The 26,371-nt window shown below is 42.7% G+C and overlaps 1 protein-coding gene across 2 annotated transcripts in view; it reads left to right on the top strand.

Annotated features, from left to right (window-relative positions):
- hspbap1 (hspb associated protein 1) overlaps positions 1–26,371 on the top strand; it is a 116,590-nt gene that overhangs the window by 17,597 nt on the left and 72,622 nt on the right. For both annotated transcript variants that reach the window (XM_072579912.1, XM_072579914.1), the window contains exon 3: positions 13,389–13,573. In XM_072579912.1, the coding sequence (XP_072436013.1) occupies positions 13,389–13,573 (185 nt within the window). The remainder of the gene's footprint in view (positions 1–13,388; positions 13,574–26,371) is intronic.

Below are 26,371 nucleotides of genomic sequence, written 5' to 3'. Positions count from 1 at the left end.
ATCCATGTGTCATGTATCAACAGGGTGGTTAAAAAGGCAATTAGTATGCTTGCCTTCATGTGCAGTCCTTTGAGTATAGGAGTGGGAAGTCATATTGAGGTTTTACAGGACTTTGGTGAGGCCTATTCTAGAGTACTATGTCCAGTTCTGGTTGCTCTGTTATAGGAAGGATATTATTAAGCTAGAGAGAGTTCAGAAAACATTTACTCGGACGTTGCTCGGTGTACAAAGTTTGAGTTATAATGAAAGGCTTGATAGGCTAGGATTTTTTCCACTGCAGGTTGACATTCTAAAATCGTAAGGGGTAACGGTAGGTGTCTTTTCCCTAGGATGGGGGATTTCAAGACTAGGGGGCATATTTTTAAGGTGAGAGGAGAAAGATTTTTAAAAAAGCATTGTTTTTTACACAGAGGGTGGTTTGTGTGTGAATGATCTCCCTGAGGGGGTGGTGGATGCTGGCACAATTACAATATTTAAAAGACACTAAAATAAGCATAAAAATAGGAAAGTTTGGAGGAATATGGAATAAAAATAGAAATTACTGAAAAAAAAACAAGTCTTGGCAGCATCTGTGGAGAGAAGTCAGTTAATGTTTTGGGTTGAGTGAACTTTCCTCAGAAGGGATATGGGCCAAGAGCAGGCAGGTGGGACTTGTCTAATTTGGGGTTCAGTTCGGCATGGACTGGTTGGACCGAAGGGTCAGTTTATATGCTGTATGATCTATGTCTGTAGCTACTTCCTTCAGTATTCTAAGATGCATCCAATCAAGGCCAGGGAAAGGATCATTCTTTAGCCCGACTAGTTTCCCTCATACTTTGTCTCTCTGATAGTTATGTAATTATTTCCTTTCTTCCTTTTGCCTCCTGATTGTTTTACAATTTTGGGATGTTGGTAATGTTTTCTATTGTGAAGACTAATTTAAAAGCATTTATTCAGCTCCTGTGCCATTTCCTGGTTTCTCATTATCATTTACCCTGACGTGTTCTTTAAGCAGCCTATGTTCACTTTGGCTTCTATCTTCCTTTTAATTCTGTTCAAAGAAGCTTTTGCTCTCAGTTTTGATATTATTTGCAAATTTGCCCACAAAGTTTATCATGTTTCATTTATTTGATCTTCATTTGTTGGTTTTTAAAATTTTCCCAATAATCTAGTTTGCTATTAATCTTTGCCACAATGTTTGTTTTTTCTCTTTCACTTTGATGCGATCCTCAACCTCTCTGGTTAATTTACATATTGCCTTCCTAGAATTCTCCTTCCTTACTTGGATATAGCTTTCCTGTGAACTATGACCTATTTTCTTAGTATGTCTGAAATTCTACCTGATTACAAGCTGTTGTTAAAATTAGTTTTTATTATTGTGTTTACATATTGTATTTTGTAACCAGTGCATTTGTTCATTTTCATGGTCGAAAGTGCTGTAATTCCACGTTCTATAATGCACAAGCAACATTATATTGGACAGACTTGCGAATAATAATGTTGCCACATTCCCTGATGCTATCAGCATGATTGAATTCCTCTGCAAATTCCTTTGGAAGCCTGGACTACTTTCTACAATAGCATTTCTGCGACTATTTGTGACTTTTGGTCACTTGGAATATCAGTAAAACCGGTTGATGTTAAGCTGCTTATTTTGTCATTGCTCAAGAGCTCTAGCAGTAATGCTTGTAATCAGAGGGCTTTTGATTTTGCCTTAGCTTTAGAATATCATTTTATCAGTTTTGTGAAATTAGCGAGCCCGAAGTCTGACTTGAAAGTGCGGAACAGTTTCATCTAGAGGTATTAAGCCTGCATTGAAAATGTTCCTTTAATGCATTGCTGGTTGAACACCTGATTTAAGAATGGAATTGAGAGTTAAAAAGTACGTATTGCTGGAAATAATTAAATGCCATGCAAGATCTATTTGTTGAAAATGTGATCACTATTTAATCTGTGCTTTTGGTATGGATGTTTCATTCCATTCTCTGTCCCCATCCCTGCCAGCCCTGCTGATCCTGGGATGGAGAGGGTATAGAAGAATGAGTTATAAAGACTGAACGAGAATCCAGAGTGGCAATTTCCACCTGCCTGACAGCTGCAAACTGGCTTTGGGACCTCATGGGTCTTATCTGCACGAAGCAGATAGATTTCTGTTTGCTGGAGCAGAGAGAAAGAGGAAATAAGTATTTTAAAAATGCAGTAGCCATTTAAAAACAAATGTTGTAACTGAGATTATAGTATATTGGGAGAATGTTCTAATGAAGATTTACTGCCATGTGTGTTGCTTCCCCAGTGCCTGGCTAAATTGTGCATAAATGTAACCTGGGGTCATTCATGCTTCAGATTGGGTTAAAAGTATTTGGGAAATGGAGAATTGTAACTGGGCTATTTAGAGTTGACTCATGTATATGTACACATTTGACTCTTGCTTCTCTCTGTTCTTGGCCTGATTGAGGGGAGGGGGACGTGTTGGTGGGTTGTGTGTGAGGGCAAAGTAGGGAAAATGAGAATGCAGATTATGATTGTGTTCCTCAGATATTGTAGTCTCACTTACTTTGTGAGCTTTTACTGGACAAAAGTGAGCGAGTACAATGATTGTGTCCTTTGGATTTTCAAGGCTAAACCATATCCTTGATACCTTGAATAATAAGTAATGTATAATCTAATAATAAGTGATTAAAAACCCTTCTAAACAGCTAAAATTGTCAGTAGAGCTTTTTTAGATTTCTTAGGGTTATAGTGGGCCATTTGGTCCATCATGCTGATTTGTATCGTGACCGTCATCTCTTCCTGATAGTTGTAAGAATGATGTGTCGAATGTGTTTGGCTCAAACCACTGATTTGTTGATCTTCATTAGAGGAGTTGAAAATATGTTTGAATTAACATAGATCAGAAAATAACTGTCCCCATGGTGCAGTAGGGAGTGCACTTTAAGATGTGAGCTGAGACAGGTTGTTAAGGCCCATGAAGGAATGTATAGTAATGCTGATAGTTAACTGAGAAGAGCTCACTGCTGACATGGGGTACCAAAAGTGCTAATATATTCAGCACAATATGATTTTCATGACTTTCAGACCAATGAACAGGTGCTTTGTTTTTATTTCAAAAGTGCTGGAGAAGCAATTGGAAATATAGAGCTGGATTGTGGATAAAGGTTGATTTCTTTGGATGAAGGATAAATATTAACATGCGCAACAAGGAAAATACCATCACATGATCTTTTATGCCCACTGGAGAGGGAAGACTGGTTGATGTGATGTCTCATTCAAAAGACAGCACTTTTGACAGTGCAGTATCCCTCACTGCTGGCACATGAAGCACATGTTTGTTCTTAGGCCTTTTGAGTGGGGCCTGAATCTACAGGCTTCTGACTTGGAGAGCACTTCAGACTGAGCTACAGCTAACACCATATCTTGTGTTTGTTTTCCATTTCTGTCTGTTTGCATCGCTGGCTGGCAATATGCATTGCCCATCCATAATTGTCCTTCTGAAGGGCACCAAATGCTGGCCGGCCAGTGATGCCTACATGCCACAAATGACACAAACAAAAATGATTGTAGCTGTCTGGGACAACAGCAATTTTTAGCAAAAATCCTGGATGTGAAACAGTAGAATTTATAAAATAACTGTTGGATTGCAGGAGGCAGTGGTGATAAGGATGGCAGTGAGAGATTGTTTTCAAATCCTTCCACAATGAGGATATTAAAATTGAAACATTGCCAGATGAGAAGAGCCAATATGGTTCAGTGATCTCAGGGGTTAGCGAGTTTTGAGAACCGAAACACACTCAACAAACACATCAAGTTCGACCCCATCTACCACCCCCTGAGAAAAGGAACAGGAAGTGACTTCACCACAGGAAATGACATCACCAACCCAAAGAAACCCAAACATTTAAATCGAAAGCAGGAATTTTCAGCATTGCTTCATGAAGTCCACTGAAGATGTTACCTAGTAAGGTAATGAAACGTCTGGAAATGAACCTTTCAGCTCAGCGAGCAAACCGACATCCAGGATCTCAGGGGTGATTGGAGATAAACATAGGACGAGAAGAAATTCTTGAGTTTTTTTAGGAGAGAAAAGTTCCACATCCTTCTCCTTTTAGCTTTACTTGCTTTTTCTGTAATGAAGATGGATGCCTTTAGTCTGCACTTCCTCCTCGAGGTTTTCAGGTCAGACAGGTTAACAGACAGTCTGCATATATTCCTCAGCAGCGAGATTGGCTTCAATGAGAGGTAGTACCTTTCCTTTGAGGAGGAAGAGAACTAAATCCCAGAGACATGAAAGCTACACTATGGGGAATGGATTGGTTTACATTCCAACTTTGGAGAGATGTAGAACAAAGCAGCTTTTATTCCTCTATCTCCAGTGATTTCTTTGGTTCGGTTTTGCTATTTTGACCATAATACATTAAGCTTCAATCTGCAATTTGAGAGGGAGAGGGTACAGTCAGAAGTGACAGTACTTCTGTTGAATAAAGGGAACTATGGAGCTATGAGGGAGGAGCTGGCCAAAGTTCAATGGTGCAATACCTTAGCAGGGATGACCGTGGAGGAACAATGGCAGATATTTCTGTGTATAATGCAGAAGTTGCAGGATCAGTTCATTCCTAAAAGGAAGAAAGATCCTAGGAGGCGGCCGTGGCTGACGAGGGAAGTTAAGAAACATATAAAGTTAAAAGAGAAAAAGTATAACATAGCAAAGATAAGTGGGAAAACTGAGGACTGGGAAGCTTTTAAAGAGCAACAGAGGATTACTAAGAAGGAAATAGGCAGAGGAAAAATGAGGTACGAAGGTAAACTGGCCAATAATATAAAGGTGGATAGTAAAAGCTTTTTTATGTATGTGCAAGGCAGAAAAAATGGTTAGGACTAAAATTGGGCCCTTGAAGACAGAAACAGGGGAATATATTAGGGGGAACAAAGAAATGGCAGAAGAATTGATTTGGTATTTCAGATCTGTGTTCACTGGGGAAGACACAAGCAATCTCCCTGAGGTAACAGTGGCTGAAAGACCTGAACTGGAGGGAATTTATATTTGCCAGGAATTGGTGTTGGAGAGACTGTTAGGTCTGAAGGTTGATAAGTCTCCGGGGCCTGATGGTCTACATCCCAGGGTACTGAAGGAGGTGGCTAATGTTATACCACTTAAGAAAGGTGGGAGAGAGAAAGCAGGAAATTATAGACCAGTTAGTCTGACCTCAATGGTGGGAAAGATGCTGGAGTGTATTATAAAGGATGAAATTACGGCACATCTGGATAGTAGTAACAGGATAGGACAGAGTCAGCATGGATTTATGAAGGGGAAATCATGCTTGACTAATCTTGAATTTTTTGAGGATGTAACTCTGAAGATGGACAAGGGAGATCCAGTAGATGTAGTGTACCTGGACTTTCAGAAAGCTTTTGATAAAGTCCCACACAAGAAGTTAGTGAGTAAAATTAGGGCGCATGGTACTGGGGGTAAAATACTAGATTGGATTGAAAATTGGTTGGCTGATAGGAAACAAAGGGTAGTGATAAACGGCTCCATTTTGGAATGGCAGGCAGTGACCAGTGGGGTACCGCAGGGATCCGTGCTGGGACCGCAGCTTTTTACAATATATGTTAATGATATGGAAGATGGCATCAGCAATGACATTAGCAAATTTGCAGATGATACAAAGCTGGGTGGCAGGGTGAAATGTGATGAGGATGTTAGGAGATTACAGGGCGACCTGGACAGGTTAGGTGAGTGGGCAGATGCAGTTTAATGTGGATAAATATATGGTTATCCACTTTGGTGGCAAGAACAGGAAAGCAGATTACTACCTAAATGGAATCAATTTAGGTAAAGGGGCAGTACAGAGAGATCTGGGTGTTCTTGTACACCAGTCAATGAAGGTAAACATGCCAGTATAGCAGGTAGTGAAGAAGGCTAAAATCATGCTGGCCTTGATAACAAGAGGGATGGAGTATAGAAGCAAAGAGGTGCTTCTGCAGCTGTACAGGGCCCTGGTGAGACCACACCTGGAGTACTGTGTACAGTTCTGGTCTCCAAATTTGAGGAAAGACATTCTGGCTATTGAGGGAGTGCAGCGTAGGTTCACGAGGTCAATTCCTGGAATGGCGGGATTTCTTTACACTGAAAGACTGAAGCGACTGGGCTTGTATACCTTTGAGTTTAGAAGATGAGAGGGGATCTGATTGAGACATATAAGATTATGAAAGGATTGGACACTCTGGCAGCAGGAAGCATGTTTCCGCTGATGGGTGAGTGCCGAACCAGAGGGCACAGCTTAAAAATACGGGGTAGACCATTTAGGACAAAGATGAGGAGAAACGTCTTCACCCAGAGAGTGGTGGCTGTGTGGAATGCTCTGCCCCAGAGGGCAGTGGAGGCCAGTCTCTGGATTCATTTAAGAAAGCGTTGGTTCGAGCTCTCAAGGATAGTGGAATCAAGGGTTATGGAGATAAGGCAGGAAGAGGATACTGATTAGGAATGATCAGCCACGATCATATTGAATGGTGGTGCAAGCTCGAAGGGCTGAATGGCCTACTCCTGCGCCTATTGTCTATTGTCTATTTTCTTTGTTAGCCTGATCCTTTGTGGATTGTTGCAGCTCTTCCCTGTTCCACTGACTGGCCATGTTATTACACCTGCTGTGTACATCACTCCTTTTTTTTTACAAGGATTAACATTCCTTCTGATTAAAGTTCAAGTGACTATTTTTGGCAGTCAAATTGTAAGCAGCAAATCTCCTGAACAAATGGCAAGTGATTTATCTTTTAATAAGTTTTGCAGCATTATGGAATTTTGAGTGTCTATGGTCAGCGGGGAAAGAGAGTTTATTGATGATATCTTTGCTCCAAAACACTCTTTATAGAAGAAAATCAAGACATTTCCTAGATTTGTTTTTCTCTCTATGAAGATCGATTTTAGCACTGTTGATTACTCCTGATTAAGCACTCCTGCTTGGCTGTCCTAGTGCTGTCAGTTAGAGGGGGCATCTGAGCATGTCAAATGGGGGACGGGGTGGATGTGGTAGATAGCTTGACTGTTTCAGATCAGTTTATACCTGGCACTCATCAGGCGTGAGACTACAGGTTGGGACTGGTAACTGGGGCATCTCACAGCATTAAATATCTGTAATGCTGCTGTTAGAGTGGCCAGTAGAGAGAGGGAGAGACTCCACCCAAGTTCTTCAGGTCTGTGCTAAAAATATTTTTCACCCTTGTTAGAGAAAAGTTAAAATAGCTGAAGGGCTATTTTCTTCAACAAAAGTGGTGAGTGGGTGTAACAAAATAGTGCCAATCCTTGCTCATCTATTTTGTTTTAGAAAGTGGAAACCTCTGGCCTTTTTTTTATGATCTTGATGTTTTGTTGGGTATGTGTTCTTGTTCAGCAGAGTTGCCCTGGAGCATATATTTTAGTTCCCCTGCTCAGACATCTTACAACACACCTCTGAAGTTGGAGGAATCTGCATCGAGTCTTGCTAGCCCAGAGGTGGGGATGCTGCTACTGTGCTGCATGTACCATTCTGGAACTTCTGTTTGGTTGATTGCTTGCACTTGTTTTGAAATGGCTTTGGTCTCTCTCTGGTTTATCCTTTCTCTGGAGAACTGTTTGGGGTCAATATTTAATGTCTTCTCCCAAAGACCTAACGGAGGTTGGAAATCTTTGTGTGAAAAGTCACAGAGTGGAGCTACGATTCTGAACCTGTTTGGATGTATTGCTGCACACATAATCGCTTCCCATCAATTTACCGCTGCTCCTTTCACTTGCATTGGTCAGTTGGTCATTAAACATGCCAATTCTTATCATGTCTTACTGTTCCATGGCCAGTTTGTGTATAAACAAAATCTATTACCTGATTGGATGGCTCTTAACTGTCAGCCAAGTAGCATTGTTAAAAATAATGAACAAAAATGTTGGAAGTATATTTTAGTGGTACTATGGCTTTTCTCCTTTGTTGGCCTGTCGAACAGTTTTCATTTTTTTGGAAACTCTGGGACATTCCTGTAGAATTGGCAACCCTGATGGGAACTTGCAATGCTGTTTGTTGGACTGAAGAATAAGCTTGGTTGAAGACTCGAGAATTGAGATAAATTGACAGTACAGGATGCTCCAAGTTAGAAATGACTAGTAGGGCAGTTGAGGTGAACTGCAGAATAGCAATTAGTGGATATCTCTTGTGATTTTAAAAGCTGAAGGCTTTTTGGAGGAAGGATTGATTTGAGGGTGGTTAGGAATTGCTCAGTTATGAAATTTTGCAGCAACATTCTCTGCTCAACAACCTAAGTGAACTTTTCAACTTCTTCGTGCAGCTATGTAAACACTGATGTTGTGTCCAAATGATTAATTCAGCAGCATTAGGAAAGTGATAAGGCCTATTCTGCAGCGAAATGAACTTGAACTTTTCCTGCCCCTCCCCTTCAGTTTAATTTCTGGTTCTCTCGGAATATTGGGCTCCACTTCCTGTGTGATCAGAGTCCATATTTGTCCATATTCTTTGACTGATAAATTGCATTAAAGAAGAAAAGAGACTTGGGATTTTTGTCTTTTTGATCTCAAGGTTTCAAAGCTTTTTACAGCCAATATTATTTGTTATCATGTAATCACTGTGTTCATGTAGAAAATTCAACACTCAATTTGTGCATAGCAAGGTCCTACAAAGAGCAATGACCAGATAATCAAAATCAGTAAAATATATTATGTTAACCTGGGAGAGCTCATTGTCTTTGGGATTTTGGTTTAATCAGTTAAATGGCAATTAGGGTGCAGCAGCTTCTCAGTACTACTCGAATGCCAGCCTAAATTTTAGGCTCCAGTCTCTGGAGTGGGACTTAAACCCACAACAGTCTGACTTCGAGGCGAGAGTGCTGGAAACTGAGTATTAATAGTTTTAACCGTGTTAATTTGCTATTCTGTAAGAAGCAGTCAGTGTGTGAATCATGCCCAAGCACATTTAATGGCTTTATTGAGGCGGATTTGTTTCTCCAAATCAAATTAGAAATTGTACACTGTGACCTTTTTCATGAAGTTAGTTACATCTCATCAGCAGTAGTCATTAGAACTTGGGTCATTTGTGATATTTTCATTAGCCTTTTATGCTAAATTCTGATGGAACTACTGACCCATTCAGCTTCACTTTTGGCTCAACTATCATTAAACCGTTGTCAAGGTTATGGGGTATATTATGATACATATAGACCATGTAATCTAATTTAGTTCTGATTACTACATTTAAATTTTCACACAGATTTTTAATTTTCTAAACAGTCTGGTGAAGCGGAGCAACTCAAGTAGTCAAGGTAATTTTCTCGAAGTGTTCAAGACTGAATTTTTTAAAAAAGCTCATGGGATGGCAGTCTCATTGGCAAGGTCAGCATTTATGATCTATCCGTAACTGTCTTGGGATAGGCGGTGGTAAATTGCCAGTTCAAATGAAACTGAGTACAATATTAGGATATTTCAGAGGACCGAGTGGATCACATTGTTGAGGGATCTTTTTAAGAAAAAAACTATTTTATGGATGTGAGGATTGCTGGCAAGACCAGCATTTTGTTGCCAATCCCGAATTGCCATTGAGAAGGAGATGAGATGAGAAGTGGACAGAATTCCATAAAACGTCTGACGTGTGCATTGTAACTGGAGGACCGGCTTTGTGGAGTGAGATGGTGAGTTACTCACCTCAAAATTCCTCGTCACGGATCAGCTTTTGTAGGCACAGTATTTACATGTCTGGTCCAATTCAGTTTCTATTTAATGGTAACCCTAAGAATGTCGATTGTAAGGGATTCAGAGATAGTGATGGTCTTGAATGTCAAGGCGCAATGATGGGATTCTCCAACTTGTTGGAGGTGATCATTGCCTGGCTGTTGTGTTACTTACTACTTGTCAGCCCAGCTCTGAGAGTTAACCAGGTCTAGTTGCATGGACTTGCACATCTAAGGAGTTGTGAAATTTGCTGAAGATTGGCAATCATTAGAGAAAATCCCCTTTTAGCTTAGGTTGCAGGGAACATTATTGATGAAGCAGTGATGATGTTTAGGCTAAGCATACCCCCCTGAGGAGCATCTCAGCGATGTCCTGGGACTGAGATGATTGGCCTCCAACAACCAAAACTATTTTCCTTTGTGCTAGGTATTACTCCAACTAATGTTCCTACAAATTTCTTCTTCTGCGCAGACCTCCAAAGTCTGTGTGCAACAGGGACTTCTAGAACCAGAAGTCAATGCTGTGAATGGTGTTGGTAAAACATGGTATGCATGGACTCATAATTGTTGAGCTAACCTTGTCCTTCAAGAAAATAATGAATTAGGGCGCACAGTTCAGTGCCATGGGAAAGTTTAGCCTTGGTATCAGTTAATATTATGTAAAGAAAAGGATGATTTGTGTGATGCATTAATTGAAACAGGATTTGTAGGGAAGGTTTAATAAAAACACAATGACCCTTTCGGATAACCATAGTTGATGAGGCGTACCTCCTTTAGCAAATGGCTATGGTCTGACTAATACAGAAAATGAAACAATATCTCAATGTAGTTTTGATGCCGTTTGCTCTTCACATGCTATTCTGCCTGAATAGATAATGAAACTGCACAAGGCTGAAAAGTATGAGCTGGGAAGGAACAAGCTTAACTAATGTCTGTATATGTAGTTAAATATCAGTTACTTCATCAATATCTTTATAGTATCCAAATTTTCTGACCCATTGAATGGGAAAGCTGGGCTGTAATTTTCTATGGGTTTAATAGAAATCAGGAACAGCACTATTAATTTTGGCACATGGCTGTATTTCATGTGTTTTCTTGTGAAGTTTGTGCTTATGAAGGCAAGGGATAATAATACGGTGGAAGTTAACCTTTAATTTTGTTGAGCACAGGTTCAGTCAGGCCAGAATAATCATTTTTCTTCAAAACACAGAGATGGCATTACACACTTCAGGAGCAGGTTGAACTTGAAACCAGGTGTCCTGGCTCAAAAGTAGGGAAATGACCACTGTGTCACAGGAACCGGCAGAATGTTAACATAGTACAGGGTTAACCTCAAACACACAAATTGGCTTGAAGGTAGGAAACAGAGGGTGGTGGTGGAAGGTAATTTTTGGACTGGAGGCAGGTGACCAATGGTGTGCCACAAAAATCTGTGCCGCATCCATTGCTTTTTGTCATTTATGTAAAACAAAATTGATGTGAATATAGAAGGAGTGATTAGTAAGTTTGTAGATGACACCAAAATTGGTAATGTAGTCAGCAGTGAAGGTGATCATCTCAGAGTACAACTTCATCAGCTGGGCCACTGGGCTGAGAAGTGGCAGATTTAATTTTGCTAAATGTGTTGCATTTGGGTAGGCCAAATCAGGGCATGACTTCCCACACTTAATGATAGGATCCTGGGCAGTGTTGCCGAGCAAAGAGACCTTGGATTGCAGGTTCATAGTTCCTTGAAGATGGAGTGGATGGGGTAGTGAAGAAGGCATTTGGTATACTTGTCTTTATTGGTCAGTGCATTAAGTATAAGAGTTGGGATGTCATGTTGCAGCTGTAGAGTGCGTTAGTTCAGCCACTTTTGGAGTACTGCGTTCATTTCTGGTCACCCTGCTATAGAAAAGATGTTGTTAAACTTGAAAGCGTACAGAAAAGATCTTTGAGAATGTTTCAGAGTTGAAGGGTTTGAGCTATAGGGAGAGGCTGAAGATGCTGAGACTATTTTGCCTGAGGGGTGAAGTTATAGAAGTTTATAAAATCATGAGGGACATGGATAGGGTGAATAGCCAAATTTTTTATCCTCCCAGGATAAGGGAGTCCAAAACTAGAGGATATTGGTTTAAGGTGAGAGGAGCAAGATATAAAAGGAACGTAAGAGGCAACGTTTTCACAGAGAGGGTGGTGCATGAATGGAATGAGCTGCCAAAGGAAGTGGTGGAGGCTGGTACAATTTCAACACTTGAAATGCAGTTGGATGGGTATTTGAATAGGAAGGGTTTGGAGGGATATGCGTCAAATGCTCGTAAATGAGATTAAATGAATCTAGGATATCTGATCGACATGGACTAGTTGGACTGAAGGATCTGTTTCTATGCGCTACGTTTCTCAGACTCTATGACATGTTCTCTGTTCCATAAGCGTGCCTGTAATGTTTTTATTCCAAACCATCCTGTGAACTCTCTGAATAATACTGGCAATTTTATACTCAATACAGAATTAGAGATGGTTGTGCCTCGATGTTCAGTGGGGATGCCACTGAAATTACCCAAATTCATTTGAACAGGTGGATATGAACAATCTACTTCTTACCTTTTAAAAGAAACTCAATATCAAATACATTAAATTGGATGCTAATTAAATTCACACTGAGAATTCAGCATATTCTCTATGTTTTAACATTCTCTTGTGTAATTCAGTGGCATGCCAATTTGCTGCAGCGTTATCTGTCAGTTGTTTAACAAGTGTAAAATTTTGTGTGCTATCATAGCAAGTGATCTTGAAGTGTCCACTTAGTAAAAACTAATCTATTTAAATCTGTGTGCCCTTGTTGACCTCTCTTTCTGTGACATTCAGTCTGCCTTTTAAATAGTTTCTTGTCAACAGACCCAAGGGTATTTTTTGTAATGTGGCTCTCTATTCTGTTTTAATGATGCATAGCACATTTTCACCTATCTCTTTCCAAATGTTAAGTATTCTGCTGTTAATACACAGGCTGACATCTGAGCACTGTCGTTTAATAAGCTCTTGCTCCAGATACTGAAGAACATTAACTGACTTTTTTTTTGTGATGCGATGGTTTAAGATGTGCTGCAGGATATAATATGTCTGAAAAACACTGGTATTTGACACGATGAAACTTACTAGTTTGACACCGTTGTGGAGTGTTATTTTGTATTCATAAACACAATTTGTATTTGTGTGCAAAAACAAGATTTCAATAAGCAAGTCATTAATTGATGGAACAGAAGCACGAGAGCGAGAGAGAGAGAGAGACAATAAAAGTAATTAGTAGTAATGAATTCAAATGCAAATTAGATGGATATCTTACAGAAAAATCACACTTTGGGGTGCAGTATGTCAGTAGTTTAAGACATAATCTGTCAGAAATGTCATTCATTTACAGTAACAGGTGATTTTACTTTTACAGATTCCCAATTTTATCTGACAGTGGATGTTTTCTTGCCTTTCTGTGTGTATTATAGTGCTTCGTAGAGATTTATTGATATAATTAGCCATCAGTTTTATTTTTCATTGTACCATGTGACAAAGTAGAAGGAGACCTAACAATGCTCATTTTACGTTGTCTCACAATTCCTACTTCTTCAATTAAAACGGCCATATAATTTGCAAAAACGTAATGCACAGTTCGCTCAGCAAACAATGATAGGGCTGCTTTCCTACACACAACTGGCAACTTAATTGTGTGTCTTTCCTAGTTCCTCAGTTTGAAACACACTGTGAGTACATACAGGCCACACTGCAGGAGTTCTTAGACTGGCTTCATGATGAATCTGACGACTCAGCTGGACAATTTGCTGCTTTCCCTCGTTCTCGGTATTGGGGCTATTGTGATTACAAGTACGTCGCCATGATCTTCGAAGAAAAGGCTGAGGTCTTCCAGGTAACCAAACAGTTCAGAGTATAAAACAAAACATTGTGCATGCTGAAGATCTGAAACAAAAACTGAAATTGCTGGGGAGACTCAGCAGGTCTGACAGTGGAGTGATGGCTAATTATATCAATAATCGAGAGTGTGGTGCTGGAAAAGCACAGCAGATCAGTCAGCATCTGAGGAGCAGGAGAATCGGTGTTTCGGGCAAAAGCCCTTCATCAGGAATGAGGATTATATCAATAATCGTATCTATGGAGAGAAATCAGAGTTAACATTTCAAGTCCACTGACCCTTAAGAACTGGTCTTGCTGGATATCAAAATGTTCCCTGCAAAATTAGTACCTATTAGTTTTCATGTTTTGTAATTGCTGTTTGCTGTCTCAGTTGGACATATTTCACGACTTTTCAAAAAGGTGGACCTTTCCCTGATGCTTTAACTGATATTCTTTAAATAGTATCAGGCAAAATAGATTATCTGAGGAAGGGTCACTCGACCCACAACATTAACTCTGATTTCTCCCTACAGATGCTGCCAGACCTGCTGACGTTTCTGTTTTTGTTTCTGATTTACAGCATCCACCGTTCTTTTACTTTTTTTAAACCAATTATCTGGTTAGTATCACATTGCTGCTTGTGGGATCTTGCTTGTGCAAATTGGCTGCTTTGTTTTCCACAATGTAAGTTACTTTAGATCAGTACTTGGAAGTGGTTTGGGAGTTCCTGAGTTTGTGAAAGACATTATGTAAATGCACTCAATAAAATCTGGAATAGAAAGCTGGTCTAATGACAACCATTCCAGAACAAAGCAAACTGCTTGATTGGTACTCCATCCACCACCTTCACCATTCATTTAATTTAATGCCGATGCATAGTTGTATCCATGCAACTTGTAATGGCAGATACTGTAGTAACCAACCAAGGCTATTTCGCCAGCACCTTCCAAAACTGAGACCTAGAAGGTTAAGGATGTCAGATTAATGGTCAATAATCACCACATTGCAAGTTCCCCTTCAAGCCACATGCCTTCCTGACTTGGAAGCAATTCATTGTTCCTTCACTATCGCTGGGTCAAAATCCAGAAATTCCCTTAAAAGTGTTGCTATATCCCAAGGACTGCAGCAGATCAAGAAGGCAGCTTACCACCATGATCTCCAGGGGAAATAAGAAAGATCAATGAATGCAAGCCGAGCCCAAGATGTTGCTATCCCGTGAAAGAGTTTAAGGAAATGTTTTTTAAAAAAAATCATCTGGTTCACCGATGTCCTTTTAAGTCTGACCTACATATGACTCCACATGCATAACAATGTGATTGATTCTTAAATGTCCTCTGAAATGGCCTAACAAGCCATTCAGTTGTTTCAGAAGTGTGAAAAGTTGAAATTGAGAAATAAAACTGGGCAGACCATCCTGCATTGACAAAGGCACCTGAAATGACAACAGCCAAGCAATCCTTGTCAACCTTGCAATTCCTTCTTGCTAATCGAGAGAGCTGTTCCACAGACTAGTCAAGCAACAGTCGTACTAAGTTATACTCTCAAGAATTATACTTTACATATTTTAGCTAATACCATCACCATCCTTGAGTATGTTCTGTAGCACCAAATGTGACACAACAATGGTATGCAAAAAGGATGGAGTTGCCTTGAGAGTCCTGAACATCGACTCCAGATTGCATAAAGTCTTAAGGCATCAGATCAAACACGGGCAAGGAAACCTCCGGTACCACATGCTTGTCCCCTTGGCTGATGAATCAGTCTTCCTCCATATTGAACATGACTTGGAGGCAATACGGAGGGTGGTAAGAGTGCAAAATGACTTAGTGTTGCTTGATAGTGCCACTGCTGACGAATTCCAAAAACACAACTGAGAGACTTACTCTGTGGTCAGTGGTGCGGGAACCAATAAAAGAGAAAAATTAATTGATTTTGTCCTCACTGACTGACTTGTTGCCAATGTCTGTCCATAGCAGTATCTGTCGGAGTGATTTTAGCATAGTCATTGTGGAGACTCAGTCGCATCTTGACACTACCATTGTGCCCAAAGGGACAAACTTAGAACTGACCTAGCAACTCAAAACAGAGAATCCAAGAAATGTTATGAGCCATCAGCGCAGTAATCAACCACAATATAATGCAAGTTAGCTCACTGAGCTTGAAAGTTTGGTTTCAGACATATCGTCACCATGCTAGGTAACATCATCAGTGAGAGTCTCCGGTGAACCACTGGTGATATGTCCTGCCTCTGTATTTATAGGTCTTGGTTCCTTCAGGTGGATGATGTCATTTCCGGTTCTTTTTTCAAGGGGAGGTACATGTTACCTAGTATGGTGTTGAAATGTCTGAAAACCACCTTCAAGCTCAGCAAGCTAACCTAAATACTTATCATCAATCTGAGCTCCAAATCTTCTCAAAAATCACTAATCGACCACAATCTCAAGGTCAGGCTCTGGCACCACCATCACAGTGGGAGATGAACATTTGTTCAACCAAGTGGATAGAAGGGCATACCAGGATCTGTACCAGACATAAAATTAAGGAGTCAACCTGTTAAAGCTACTCAAACAGGATTGCCTGCATGCAATAGATATGAGTAAGGGATGCCACAACTAGTCGGTCAGGCTGAAGCTCTGCAATCCTGCCACAGCCAATCATAAATGGTGATGGACAATTAAACAGGGGAGAGGCTCCACAATTATCCCCATCCCTGAGGCTGGGGCCTTGATACATAAGTGTGAAAGACAAGCCTGAAATCTTTGTGTCCTCCTTCACCTAAAAAGTAACATGTAAATGTTTTGGATCAGCTTCCTCCTGAGGTCTTCAGCCAATTTGATTCACTGGCTGAAAGCACTGGATACTGAAAAGGCTGTAGATCCTGACAGCATTCTGGCAATACTACTGACATCCTGTGCTTCAGAATTAGCTGTGCCCCTCACCAGCTGTTCCAGTACAGCTACAACACTGGCTTCTATCCAACAATGCCAAAGATTGCCCAGGTGTGTCCTGGCTATAATAAGCAGTACAAGTCCAATTTGGCTAATTACTGCCTTAGGAGAAAGTGAAGACTGCAGATGCTGGAGATCAGCTGAAAATGTGTTGCTGGAAAAGCGCAGCAGGTCAGGCAGCATCCAAGGAGCAGGAGAATCAATGTTTCGGGCATGAGCCCTTCTTCAGGAATGAGGAGAGTGTGCCAAGCAGGCTAAGATAAAAGGTAGGGAGGAGGGACTGGGGGAGGGCGTTGGAAATGCGATAGGTGGAAGGAGGTTAAGGTGAGGGTGATAGGCCAGAGTGGGGGTGGGGGCGGAAAGGTCAGGAAGAAGATTGCAGGTTAGGAAGGTGGTGCTGAGTTCGAGGGTTGGGACTGAGAAAAGGTGGGGGGAGGGGAAATGAGGAAACAGGAGAAATCTGAGTTCATCCCTTGTGGTTGGAGGGTTCCTAGGCGGAAGATGAGGCGCTCTTCCTCCAGCCATCATGTTGCTATGGTCTGGCGATGGAGGAGTCCAAGGACCTGTATGTTCTTGGTGGAGTGGGAGGGGGAGTTGGGGTAGTTGGGTTGGTTGGTCGGTCCGGGTGTCCCAGAGGTGTTCTCTGAAACGTTCTGCAAATAGGCGGCCTGTCTCCCCAATATAGAGGAGGCCACATCGGGTGCAGTGGATGCAGTAAATGATGTGTGTGGAGGTGCAGATGAATTTGTGGCGGATATGGAAGGATCCCTTGGGGCCTTGGAGGGAAGTAAGGGGGTGGTGTGAGCGTAAGTTTTGCATTTCTTGCGGTTGCAGGGGAAGGTGCTGGGAATGGAGGTTGGGTTGGTGGGGGGTGTGGACCTGATGAGGGAGTCACGGAGGGAGTCGTCTTTTCGTAACACTGATAGGGGAGGGGAGGGGAGGGAAATATATCCCTGGTGGTGGGGTCCGTTTGGAGGTGGCGGAAATGACGAAGGATGATATGATGTATATGGAGGTTGGTGGAGTGGTAGGTGAGGACCAGTGGGGTTCTGTCCTGGTGGCGATTGGAGGGGCGGGGCTCAAGGGCAGAGGAGCAGGAAGTGGAGGAGATGCAGTGGAGAGCATCGTCGATCACGTCTGGGGGGAAATTGCGGTCTTTGAAAAAGGAGGCCATCTGGGTTGTACGGTATTGGAACTGGTCCTCCTGGGAGCAGATGCAGCGGAGACGAAGGAATTGGGAATATGGGATGGCATTTTTACAGGGGGCAGGGTGGGAGGAGGTGTAGTCTAGGTAGCTGTGGGAGTCGGTCAGTTTAAAGTAAACTCCATTCCAACCCCAACCTCACTATCAAACCGGCAGACAAGGGAGGCGCAATAGTAGTTTGGCGCACTGACCTTTACACTGCTGAGGCTAAACGCCTGCTCGCGGACACCTCCTCCTACTGCCCCCTTGACCATGACCCCACTTCCCACCACCAAACCATCATCTCCCAGACAATCCATAACCTCATCACCTCAGGGGATCTCCCATCCACCGCCTCCAACCTCATAGTCCCACAACCCAGCACCGCCCGTTTCTACCTCCTGCCCAAAATCCACAAACCTGACTGCCCTGGCCGACCCATTGTCTCAGCCTGCTCCTGCCCCACCGAACTCACCTCTGCATACCTCGACCCGGTCCTGTCCCCCTTAGTCCAAGAACTCCCCACCTACGTTCGGGATACCACCCACGCCCGATTTTCGCTTCCCCGGTCCCCAACGCATTATCTTCACCATGGACATCCAGTCCCTGTACACCTCCATTCCCCCATCACGGAGGACTCAAAGCCCTCCGCTTCTTCCTTTCCCGCCGTACCAACCAGTACCCTTCCACTGACACCTTCCTTCGACTGACTGAACTGCTTCTCATTCTGAACAACTTCTCTTTCCAATCCTCCCACTTCCTCCAAACCAAAGGAGTAGCCATGGGTAACTGCATGGGTCCCAGCTATGCCTGCATTTTTGTAGGATATGTGGAACAGTCCGTCTTCTGCAGCTACACTGGCACCACCCCCCACCTTTTCCTCCGCTACCTCGATGACTGTATCGGCGCTGCCTCGTGCTCCCACGAGGAAGTTGACCAGTTCATCCACTTTACCAACACCTTCCACCCTGACCTCAAATTTACGTGGACCGTCTCAGACTCCTCCCTCCCCTTCCTAGACCTTTCCATTTCTATCTCTGGCGACTGAATCAACATGGATATTTACTATAAACCGATTGACTCCCACAGCTACCTAGACTACACCTCCTCCCACCCTGCCCCCCCCCCCCGGTAAAAACGCCATCCCATATTCCCAATTCCTTCGTCTCCGCCGCATCTGCTCCCAGGAGGACCAGTTCCAATACTGAACAACCCAGATGGCCTCCTTCTTCAAAGACCGCAATATCCCCCCAGACGTGATCGATGATGCTCTCCACCGCAAAACTTGCGCTCACACTCCCCCCCCCCCCCCCCCCCCCCCCCACTTACTTCCCTCCAAGGCCCCAAGGGATCCTTCCATATCCGCCACAAATTCACCTGCACCTCCACACATCATTTACTGCATCCGCTGCACCCGATGTGGCCTCCTCTATATTGGGGAGACAGGCCGCCTACTTGCGGAACGTTTCAGAGAACACCTCTGGGACACCCGGTCCAACCAATCCAACCACCCCATGGCTCAACACTTCAACTCCCCCTCCCACTCCACCAAGGACATGCAGGTCCTTGGACTCCTCCGTCACCAGACCATAGCAACATGACGGTTGGAGGAAGAGCACCTCATCTTCCACCTAGGAACCCTCCAACCACAAGGGATGAACTCAGATTTCTCCAGTTTCCTCATTTCCCCTCCCCCCCATCTTGTCTTAGTCCCAACCCTTGAACTCAGCATCACGTTCCTAACCTTTCTGCCCCATTCCCACTCCGGCCTATCACCCTCACCTTAACCTCCTTCCACCTATCGCATTTCCAACGCTCCTCCCCCAAGTCCCTCCTCCCTACCTTTTATCTTGGCCTGCTTGGCACACTCTCCTCATTCTTGAAGAAGGGCTCACGCCCGAAATGTCGATTCTCCTGCTCCTTGGATGCTGCCTGACCTGCTGCGCTTTTCCAGCAACACATTTTTAGCTAATTACTGCCCTAGCAGAGATGGAAGGGATCACTCAGTGTTATTAAACAGCACTTGTAAGGGAATAATGTGTTCGCTGGCATTCAGTTTGGGTTGGACACACAGCTCTTGACCTCATTCAGCCTTGTTCAAACATAGACATAAGAGCTGAACTGAAGTGAGGTTTAAGTGACTGCTCTTGACATATAGAGTCAATAGGAATCATGGGATAAAGACTCAGCTGGTTGGAGTCAAACTCAGTAGAAAGAAAGATGATTGTGTTTGATGGAGGTCAACCATTTCAGTCCAAGAGCTTCAGTGCAGAGACTGATCATAATAGTCAATGCATAAACATCTTCAGGTGCTTTTATCAATGATCTTCCATTCATCAGGGAATTATTGCTGATGATTGCACGGTGTTCAGCACCATTCACAAGTCCTCAGGTCCTGAAGAAGTCTATATGCAGGAAGATTCGGATAACATCCAGGCTCGGACTGATAAGTGGCAAGTGACATTTGCACCACACAAATGCCAGGCAATGATCGTCTCCACCAACAGACAGTCTAACCATTGCCCCTTAAGTTTCAGTGGCATTTCCATTGCTGTATCTCTCAATATCAATATTCTAGGGTTACCATTGACCAGAAACTGAACTGGACCAGCCATGTGCACACTGTGACTAGAAATGAAGATCAGATGCCAAGAATTCTGTGGCGTGTAAGTCACCACCTGCCCTCCCAAGTGCTTGACCATCACCTGTAAGACGCAAGTCAGGTGTGTGATGGAATATTAGCCAGTTACTAGGTGAATGCAGCCATAATAATACTTAAGAAACTCATCATTGGCCAGGACAAAACATTCCTTATTTAATTCATTCACAGGATGATGGCCAGCATTCATTCTCCTTCCCTAATTGGTCAGAGGGCAGTTAAGAGTAAACCACATTGCTGTGTGTCTAAACTCATATTTAGGCCTGGCTAGGTAAGGATGGCAGTTTCCTTCCCTAAAGGGCATGAGTGAACCAGATGTGTTTTTCCAACAATTGACAATGATTTCATGATCATCATTTGACTCTGAATTTCAGATTTTTTATTGCATTCTAATTCCATCATCTGTCATAGTGGGATTTGAACCTGAGTCTCTGGATTAACTAGGCAAAAGTGAGGACTGCAATTGCTGGAGGTCAAAGTCTAGATTAGAATGGTGCTGGAAAAGCGCAGCAGGTCAGGCAGCATCCTGAACTATATTGCTTTTCTTTTCCTACCTGTAAGTCAAAAGCGTGGAACTTGCTCCCCAACAGCATTGTGGATATATCTGAGCTAATCCAACTGTTCAAAAGACAGCTCCCTTCCAGATTCTCGAGCAGTTAGGGATAGGCGATAAACGTTGACTTAGTGAGTGAAACCTACATTCCCTGAATGATAAAATGGTCTTTTTTTAAAAAAAATAGAACATCTTTGTCTTGTATTGGTTGAGATTCTTGTGGTCTAAGAAAACAAAAGATTAATTTTGTTTGTGGCGGATCGTGTTCTTGGTTTGTGACCTGCTTTTAAAAGTACACACAAGGTTAAATTTATTTGCTTAGAGAAAATGTTTTATTCCAGTTATATATGCATCAGAACAGGCCAGAAACTAATCATGGTGCAGGAGGAATATACAAGTGTTTGGTTGTGTTATTGTTGGATGAGACATGACACATCAATTGTCCAGTGTTTTTGGACAGATTAATCAGTTTCTCTTGGAAGTTGTTAAGCCATTCAGTTCCTGTGGAGCTTTTCAGGGTGTATGCACATACATTTTCCTGGCAGCTGTCACTTTGTGTGAGAATCACAATTTTAATAATTTGTCGCAACTCAACATTTAGGACAGGCTTCTTCAAAACCATCAGTGTTTGTTGCAGGCAAGGGATGACGTTGTGGATTGACTGTTGTGTGTAAGGTTAATCAGAATTCGCATTCTGAAGGCACGACAAATTTACATTATTTTATGCCTCTGAAGGTGATACAGTGAAAAGTGAATGTTTGTGTCTCCTGAACCACACCCTGATGCGCCTTTTTGAAATTAAGAAAATGATATGTCATATGATGCAAACTGCAACTGAATGAGTGTAGCATTCCTAATAGTGTCAACAAATTGGTAACACATATCACATAACTAAATAAATATGATCTAAGAACAATAATGGAAAGGTGGCTGCAGGATGCCAAGGATTGGGTCGTGAATATTGAGGAGTTTGTGACATCGTTTTAGAATAAGTGAAGCAAGAGAATATGAAGTTAGGAGGGCCAGCGCAGTGAATCAAGGATAGCTTTAATGCAGAAGTTAGAGATGGCTTGGATTCTCTATCTCAATTTCCATAACCAATTGGCAGTAGTAGCAAGTTCATAAAATGAGTGTGTTTCATAGAGCAGCATGTTCTAGAATCAGTTTGCAGGTTATATTGTGTTTGGCATCCTGTAATCTCAGGATGATTAATGATCTTAATATAAAGGTGCCCCTATCAAGCAGCAAATACAATATGGTGAATTTATATTCTGTTGAAAGAGGGAAGAGTGGGTGAAAGGCTCGTGTTTTAAGCTTAAATAAGGGTAACTATATGGGCAGAAAAGCTGAGCTGGCTGAAGTGAACTCTGAATCTAGCCAAGGGGCAAGATCAGTTGAGAGGCAGTGACAGACATTTCAGAGATATTTTAAAATGCTCAGAAGTAGTTTATTCCTATTATATAGAGAATTTTTAAGGGAGAACACATCATCTAAATTAAAGAAAGCCTCAAACTTGAGGAAAAAAGATATAATTGTAGTAAAAATGGCAAGTCAGATGGTTAGACAGAATATGGGTGGCACGGTGGCACAGTGGTTAGCACTTCTGCCTCTCGGCGCCAGAGGCCCGGGTTCAATTCCCGCCTCAGGCAACTGACTGTGTGGAGTTTGCACATTCTCCCCGTGTCTGTGTGGGTTTCCTCCGGGTGCTCTCCGGTTTCCTCCCACAGTCCAAAAATGTGCAGGTTAGGTGAATTGGCCATGCTAAATTGCCTGTAGTGTTAGGTGCAGGGGTAAATGTAGGGGAATGGGTCTGGGTGGGTTGCGCTTCGGTGGGTCGGTGTGGACTTGTTGGGCTGAAGGGCCTGTTTCCACGCTGTAAGTAACCTAATCTAATCTAATACAAAGAATGACAGATGATTACAAGATTTGTCAGGAGAAAGGGATTAGAGTATGAGAGAAAGCTAACAGAAGATCTAAGAATGGATGGTGAGTGTTTTTAAAAAAAAAGGTATATTGGTCTTCGAGGGTCCGAGAAAGAGAGGGAGAATTCGAAGTTAATAGCAAAATGCTGGAGGAAATGAGCAAATATTTTGCTTCTCTCTGTTATATAGGATACAATAAATATTGCAGCAATCAGGAGCTGGAAGGCCCTTGGTCAAATTACAATCACTAGGGGAATGGTACTGATGATAGAGCTACAGATTGATAACTCCTCCGGTCCAGATGGACTTCATCCAAATGGCTTAAAGGCGGTGGTAAATGAAATAGTGGATGCTTTGGTGTATATTTGCCAAAATTTATTAGATTCTGGAAATGGTTCCATCGGAAGTTGGTGGGAACAGAAATCAGGAATCTAAAGAACAGTTAGCTGAAATGGGTAAGGTATTATTGAGGGTCATGACTGGGCAATTAGACTTAAGGTAATCTAGAAGAATTTGTATGGTTTAATCTTTTTATTAGAGTTTTTTTGAAGACATTACATACACTGCGGATAAAGGGAAGCCTGTAAATGAACTGTACTTGGATTTCCAGAAGGTATTTCATAAGGTGCCACATGAAAGTTATTGTGCCAAGTAGTAGTGGGTATGGTATTAGTATAGTTGGTTGGTTGTCATGAAACGCAGCATGTAGAAATGGGTCTTTTCTAATTGGTGCTAAGGCACATAAGGTCATTTGTTTTACTGTTTATGTAGCGAAGGTCTTTTCCCCAGGGTAGGGGAGTTGGAATCTAGAGGGCATAGGTTGAAGGTAAGAGGAGGAAGATTTAAAAGTAGCCTGAGAGGCAACTTTTTCACACAGAAGGTGGTGTGTATATAGAACAAGCTGCCAGAAGAAGTGGTAGAGGTGGGTACAAATACAATATTTAAAAGATATCTGGACAGATACATGGATAGGAATAGTTTAGAGAGTTGTAGGTCAAAAGTAGGCAAATGGGACTACTTCATTTTAGGAACTCGGTTGACATGGGCAAGTGGGGTGAAGGGCCTGTTTCTACACTGTAAGACTCTGTATAAATGACAGTGTGCTGAGCAGAGGCAAAGTATTTGCCAATGACACAAAGATTGGTAGGAAAGCATATTGTGAAGAAGCTGCAGGCAGATTTCGATAGGATGAGTGGGTTAAAAACCTGGAAAGTGGAGTATAATGTTGGAAAACAAGTTGCTGAATTTGGCAGAAAGAATGAAGAGCTGAATGCTACTTAAATGGCGAATGACCATGGAGTTCCGAGATGCCTTTGTATCTCAGTGTTCTAGTACTAAGTCACAACATTTTAGATTGCAGATAATTAAGAAACATAGAAGATAGGAGCAGGAGGAGGCCATTTGAGCCGGCCCAGCCATTCATCACAATCATGGCTGATTTGTTCAACTCAGTAGCCTAATCCTGCTTTCCCCCCATAACTTTTGATCCAGTTCACCCCAAGTGCTATATCTAGCCGCCTCTTGAGTACATTTAATATTTTAGCATCAACTACATCCTATGGTAATGAATTCCACAGACTCACCACTCTTTGGGTGAAGAAATGTCTCCTCATCTCCATCCTAAATGGTCCACCCTGAATCATCAGAGTGTGACCCTGCTTCTGGACACACCCACCATTGAGAAGATCCTCCCTGCATCTATTCTGTCTAGTCCTGTTAGAATTGTATAAGTCTTTATGAGATGCCCCCTACCTCGTCTAAACTCCTGTGAAAACAGTTCTAACTTAGCTAAACTCTCCTCATACATCAGCCCCACTATCCCCAATGAGCCTGGTAAACATTTGTTGCTCCTCGAAAACCGCATTAGGGAACTGGAACTGGAGCTGGAGCTGGATGAACTTCGGATCATTCGGGAGACCGAGGGGATTATTTAGAGGAATTACAGGGGGTAGTCACTTCTAAGGTACAAGAGAAAGGTAGATGGGTTACGGTCAGGGGACAGAAAGGGAACCAGCAGGCAGTGCAGGGATCCCCTGTGGCCATTCCCCATAGCAATAAGTATACCATTTTGGATACTGTTGGGGGGGGGATAACTTATCAGAGGAAAACAGTGGAGTGTGGGGCATAGGGCTCTGGCACAAAGTCTGTCCCTGCTGCTCTGAAGGGAAGGGGTAAGAGGAGCAGAGCAGTAGTCATTGGGGACTCCATAGTTAGAGGGACAGATAGGAGGTTCTGTGGGGACAAGAGAGACTCAAGGTTGGTGTTGCCTCCCAGGTGCCAGGGTTCGTGATGTCTCTGATCATGTTTTTGGGATCCTTAAGGGGGAGGGGGAGCAGCCCCAAGTCATGGTCCACATAGGCACTAATGGCATAGGTAGGAAGAGAGATGGGGGTTTAAGGCAGAAATTCAGGGAGCTAGGATGGAAGTTTAGAGCTAGGACAAACAGAGTTGTTGTCTCTGGTTTGTTGCCCGTGCCACGTGCTATTGAGGCAAGGAATAGGGAGAGAGAAAGGAGTTGAACACGTGGCTACAGGGATGGTGCAGGAGGGAGGGTTTTGGATTCTTGGATAATTGGGGCTCTTTCTGGGGTAGATGGGACCTCTACAAGCAGGATGGTCTTCTTCTGAACCAGAGGGGTACCAATATCCTGTGGGGGGAAATTCGCTAAGGCTATTGGGGTGGGTTTAAACTAATCCAGCAGGGAGATGGGAACCAAAATTGTAGTTCAAGTATAGAAAAGATTGAGAGTGGGGAGATCCGAAATCAAGTTTCAGGGATGCAAGATGGCACCGGCAAGCAAGAAGTCTGTTTGAAGTGTGTCTACTTCAACAGCAGGAGCATCCGGAATAAGGTGGGTGAACTTGCAGCATGGGTTGGTACCTAGGACTTCGATGTTGTGGCCATTTCAGAGACATGGATAGAGCAGGGACAGGAATGGCTGTTGCAGGTTCCAGGATTTAGATGTTTCAGTAAGAACAGAGAAGATAGTAAAAGAGGGAGAGGTGTGGCATTGTTGGTCAAGGACAGTATTACAGTTGCAGAAAGGATGTTTGGGGACTCGTCAACTGAGGTAGTATGGGCTGAGGTTAGAAACGGGAGAGGAGAGGAGAGGTCACCCTGTTGGGAGTTTTCTATAAACCTCTGAATAGTTCCAGAGATGTAGAGGAAAGGATAGCAAAGATGATTCTCGATAGGAGTGTGAGAGACAAGGTAGTTTTCATGGAGGACTTCAACTATCCAAATATTGACAGGGAACACTACAGTACGAGTTCTATAGATGGGTCCGTTTTTGTCTAGTGTGTGCAGAGGGGCTTCCTGACACAGTATGTAGATAGGCCTACAAGGGGCGAAGCCACACTAGATTTGGTAATGAGCCCGGCCAGGTGTTAGACTTGGAAATAGGTGAGCACTTTGGTGATAGCGATCACAATTCTGTTATGCTTACTTTAGTGATAGAAAGGGATAAGTGTTTACAGCTGGGGGAAAGGCAATTATGATACGATTAGGCAAGATTTAGGAAGCATAGGATGGAGAAGGAAACTGCAGGGG

This window comes from Chiloscyllium punctatum, chromosome 10, assembly GCF_047496795.1.
Source record: "Chiloscyllium punctatum isolate Juve2018m chromosome 10, sChiPun1.3, whole genome shotgun sequence".
Classification (NCBI taxonomy): Eukaryota; Metazoa; Chordata; class Chondrichthyes; order Orectolobiformes; family Hemiscylliidae; genus Chiloscyllium; species Chiloscyllium punctatum.
Note: the sequence above shows the minus strand (reverse complement) of the source record. Positions and strands in the feature narration are given on the sequence as shown.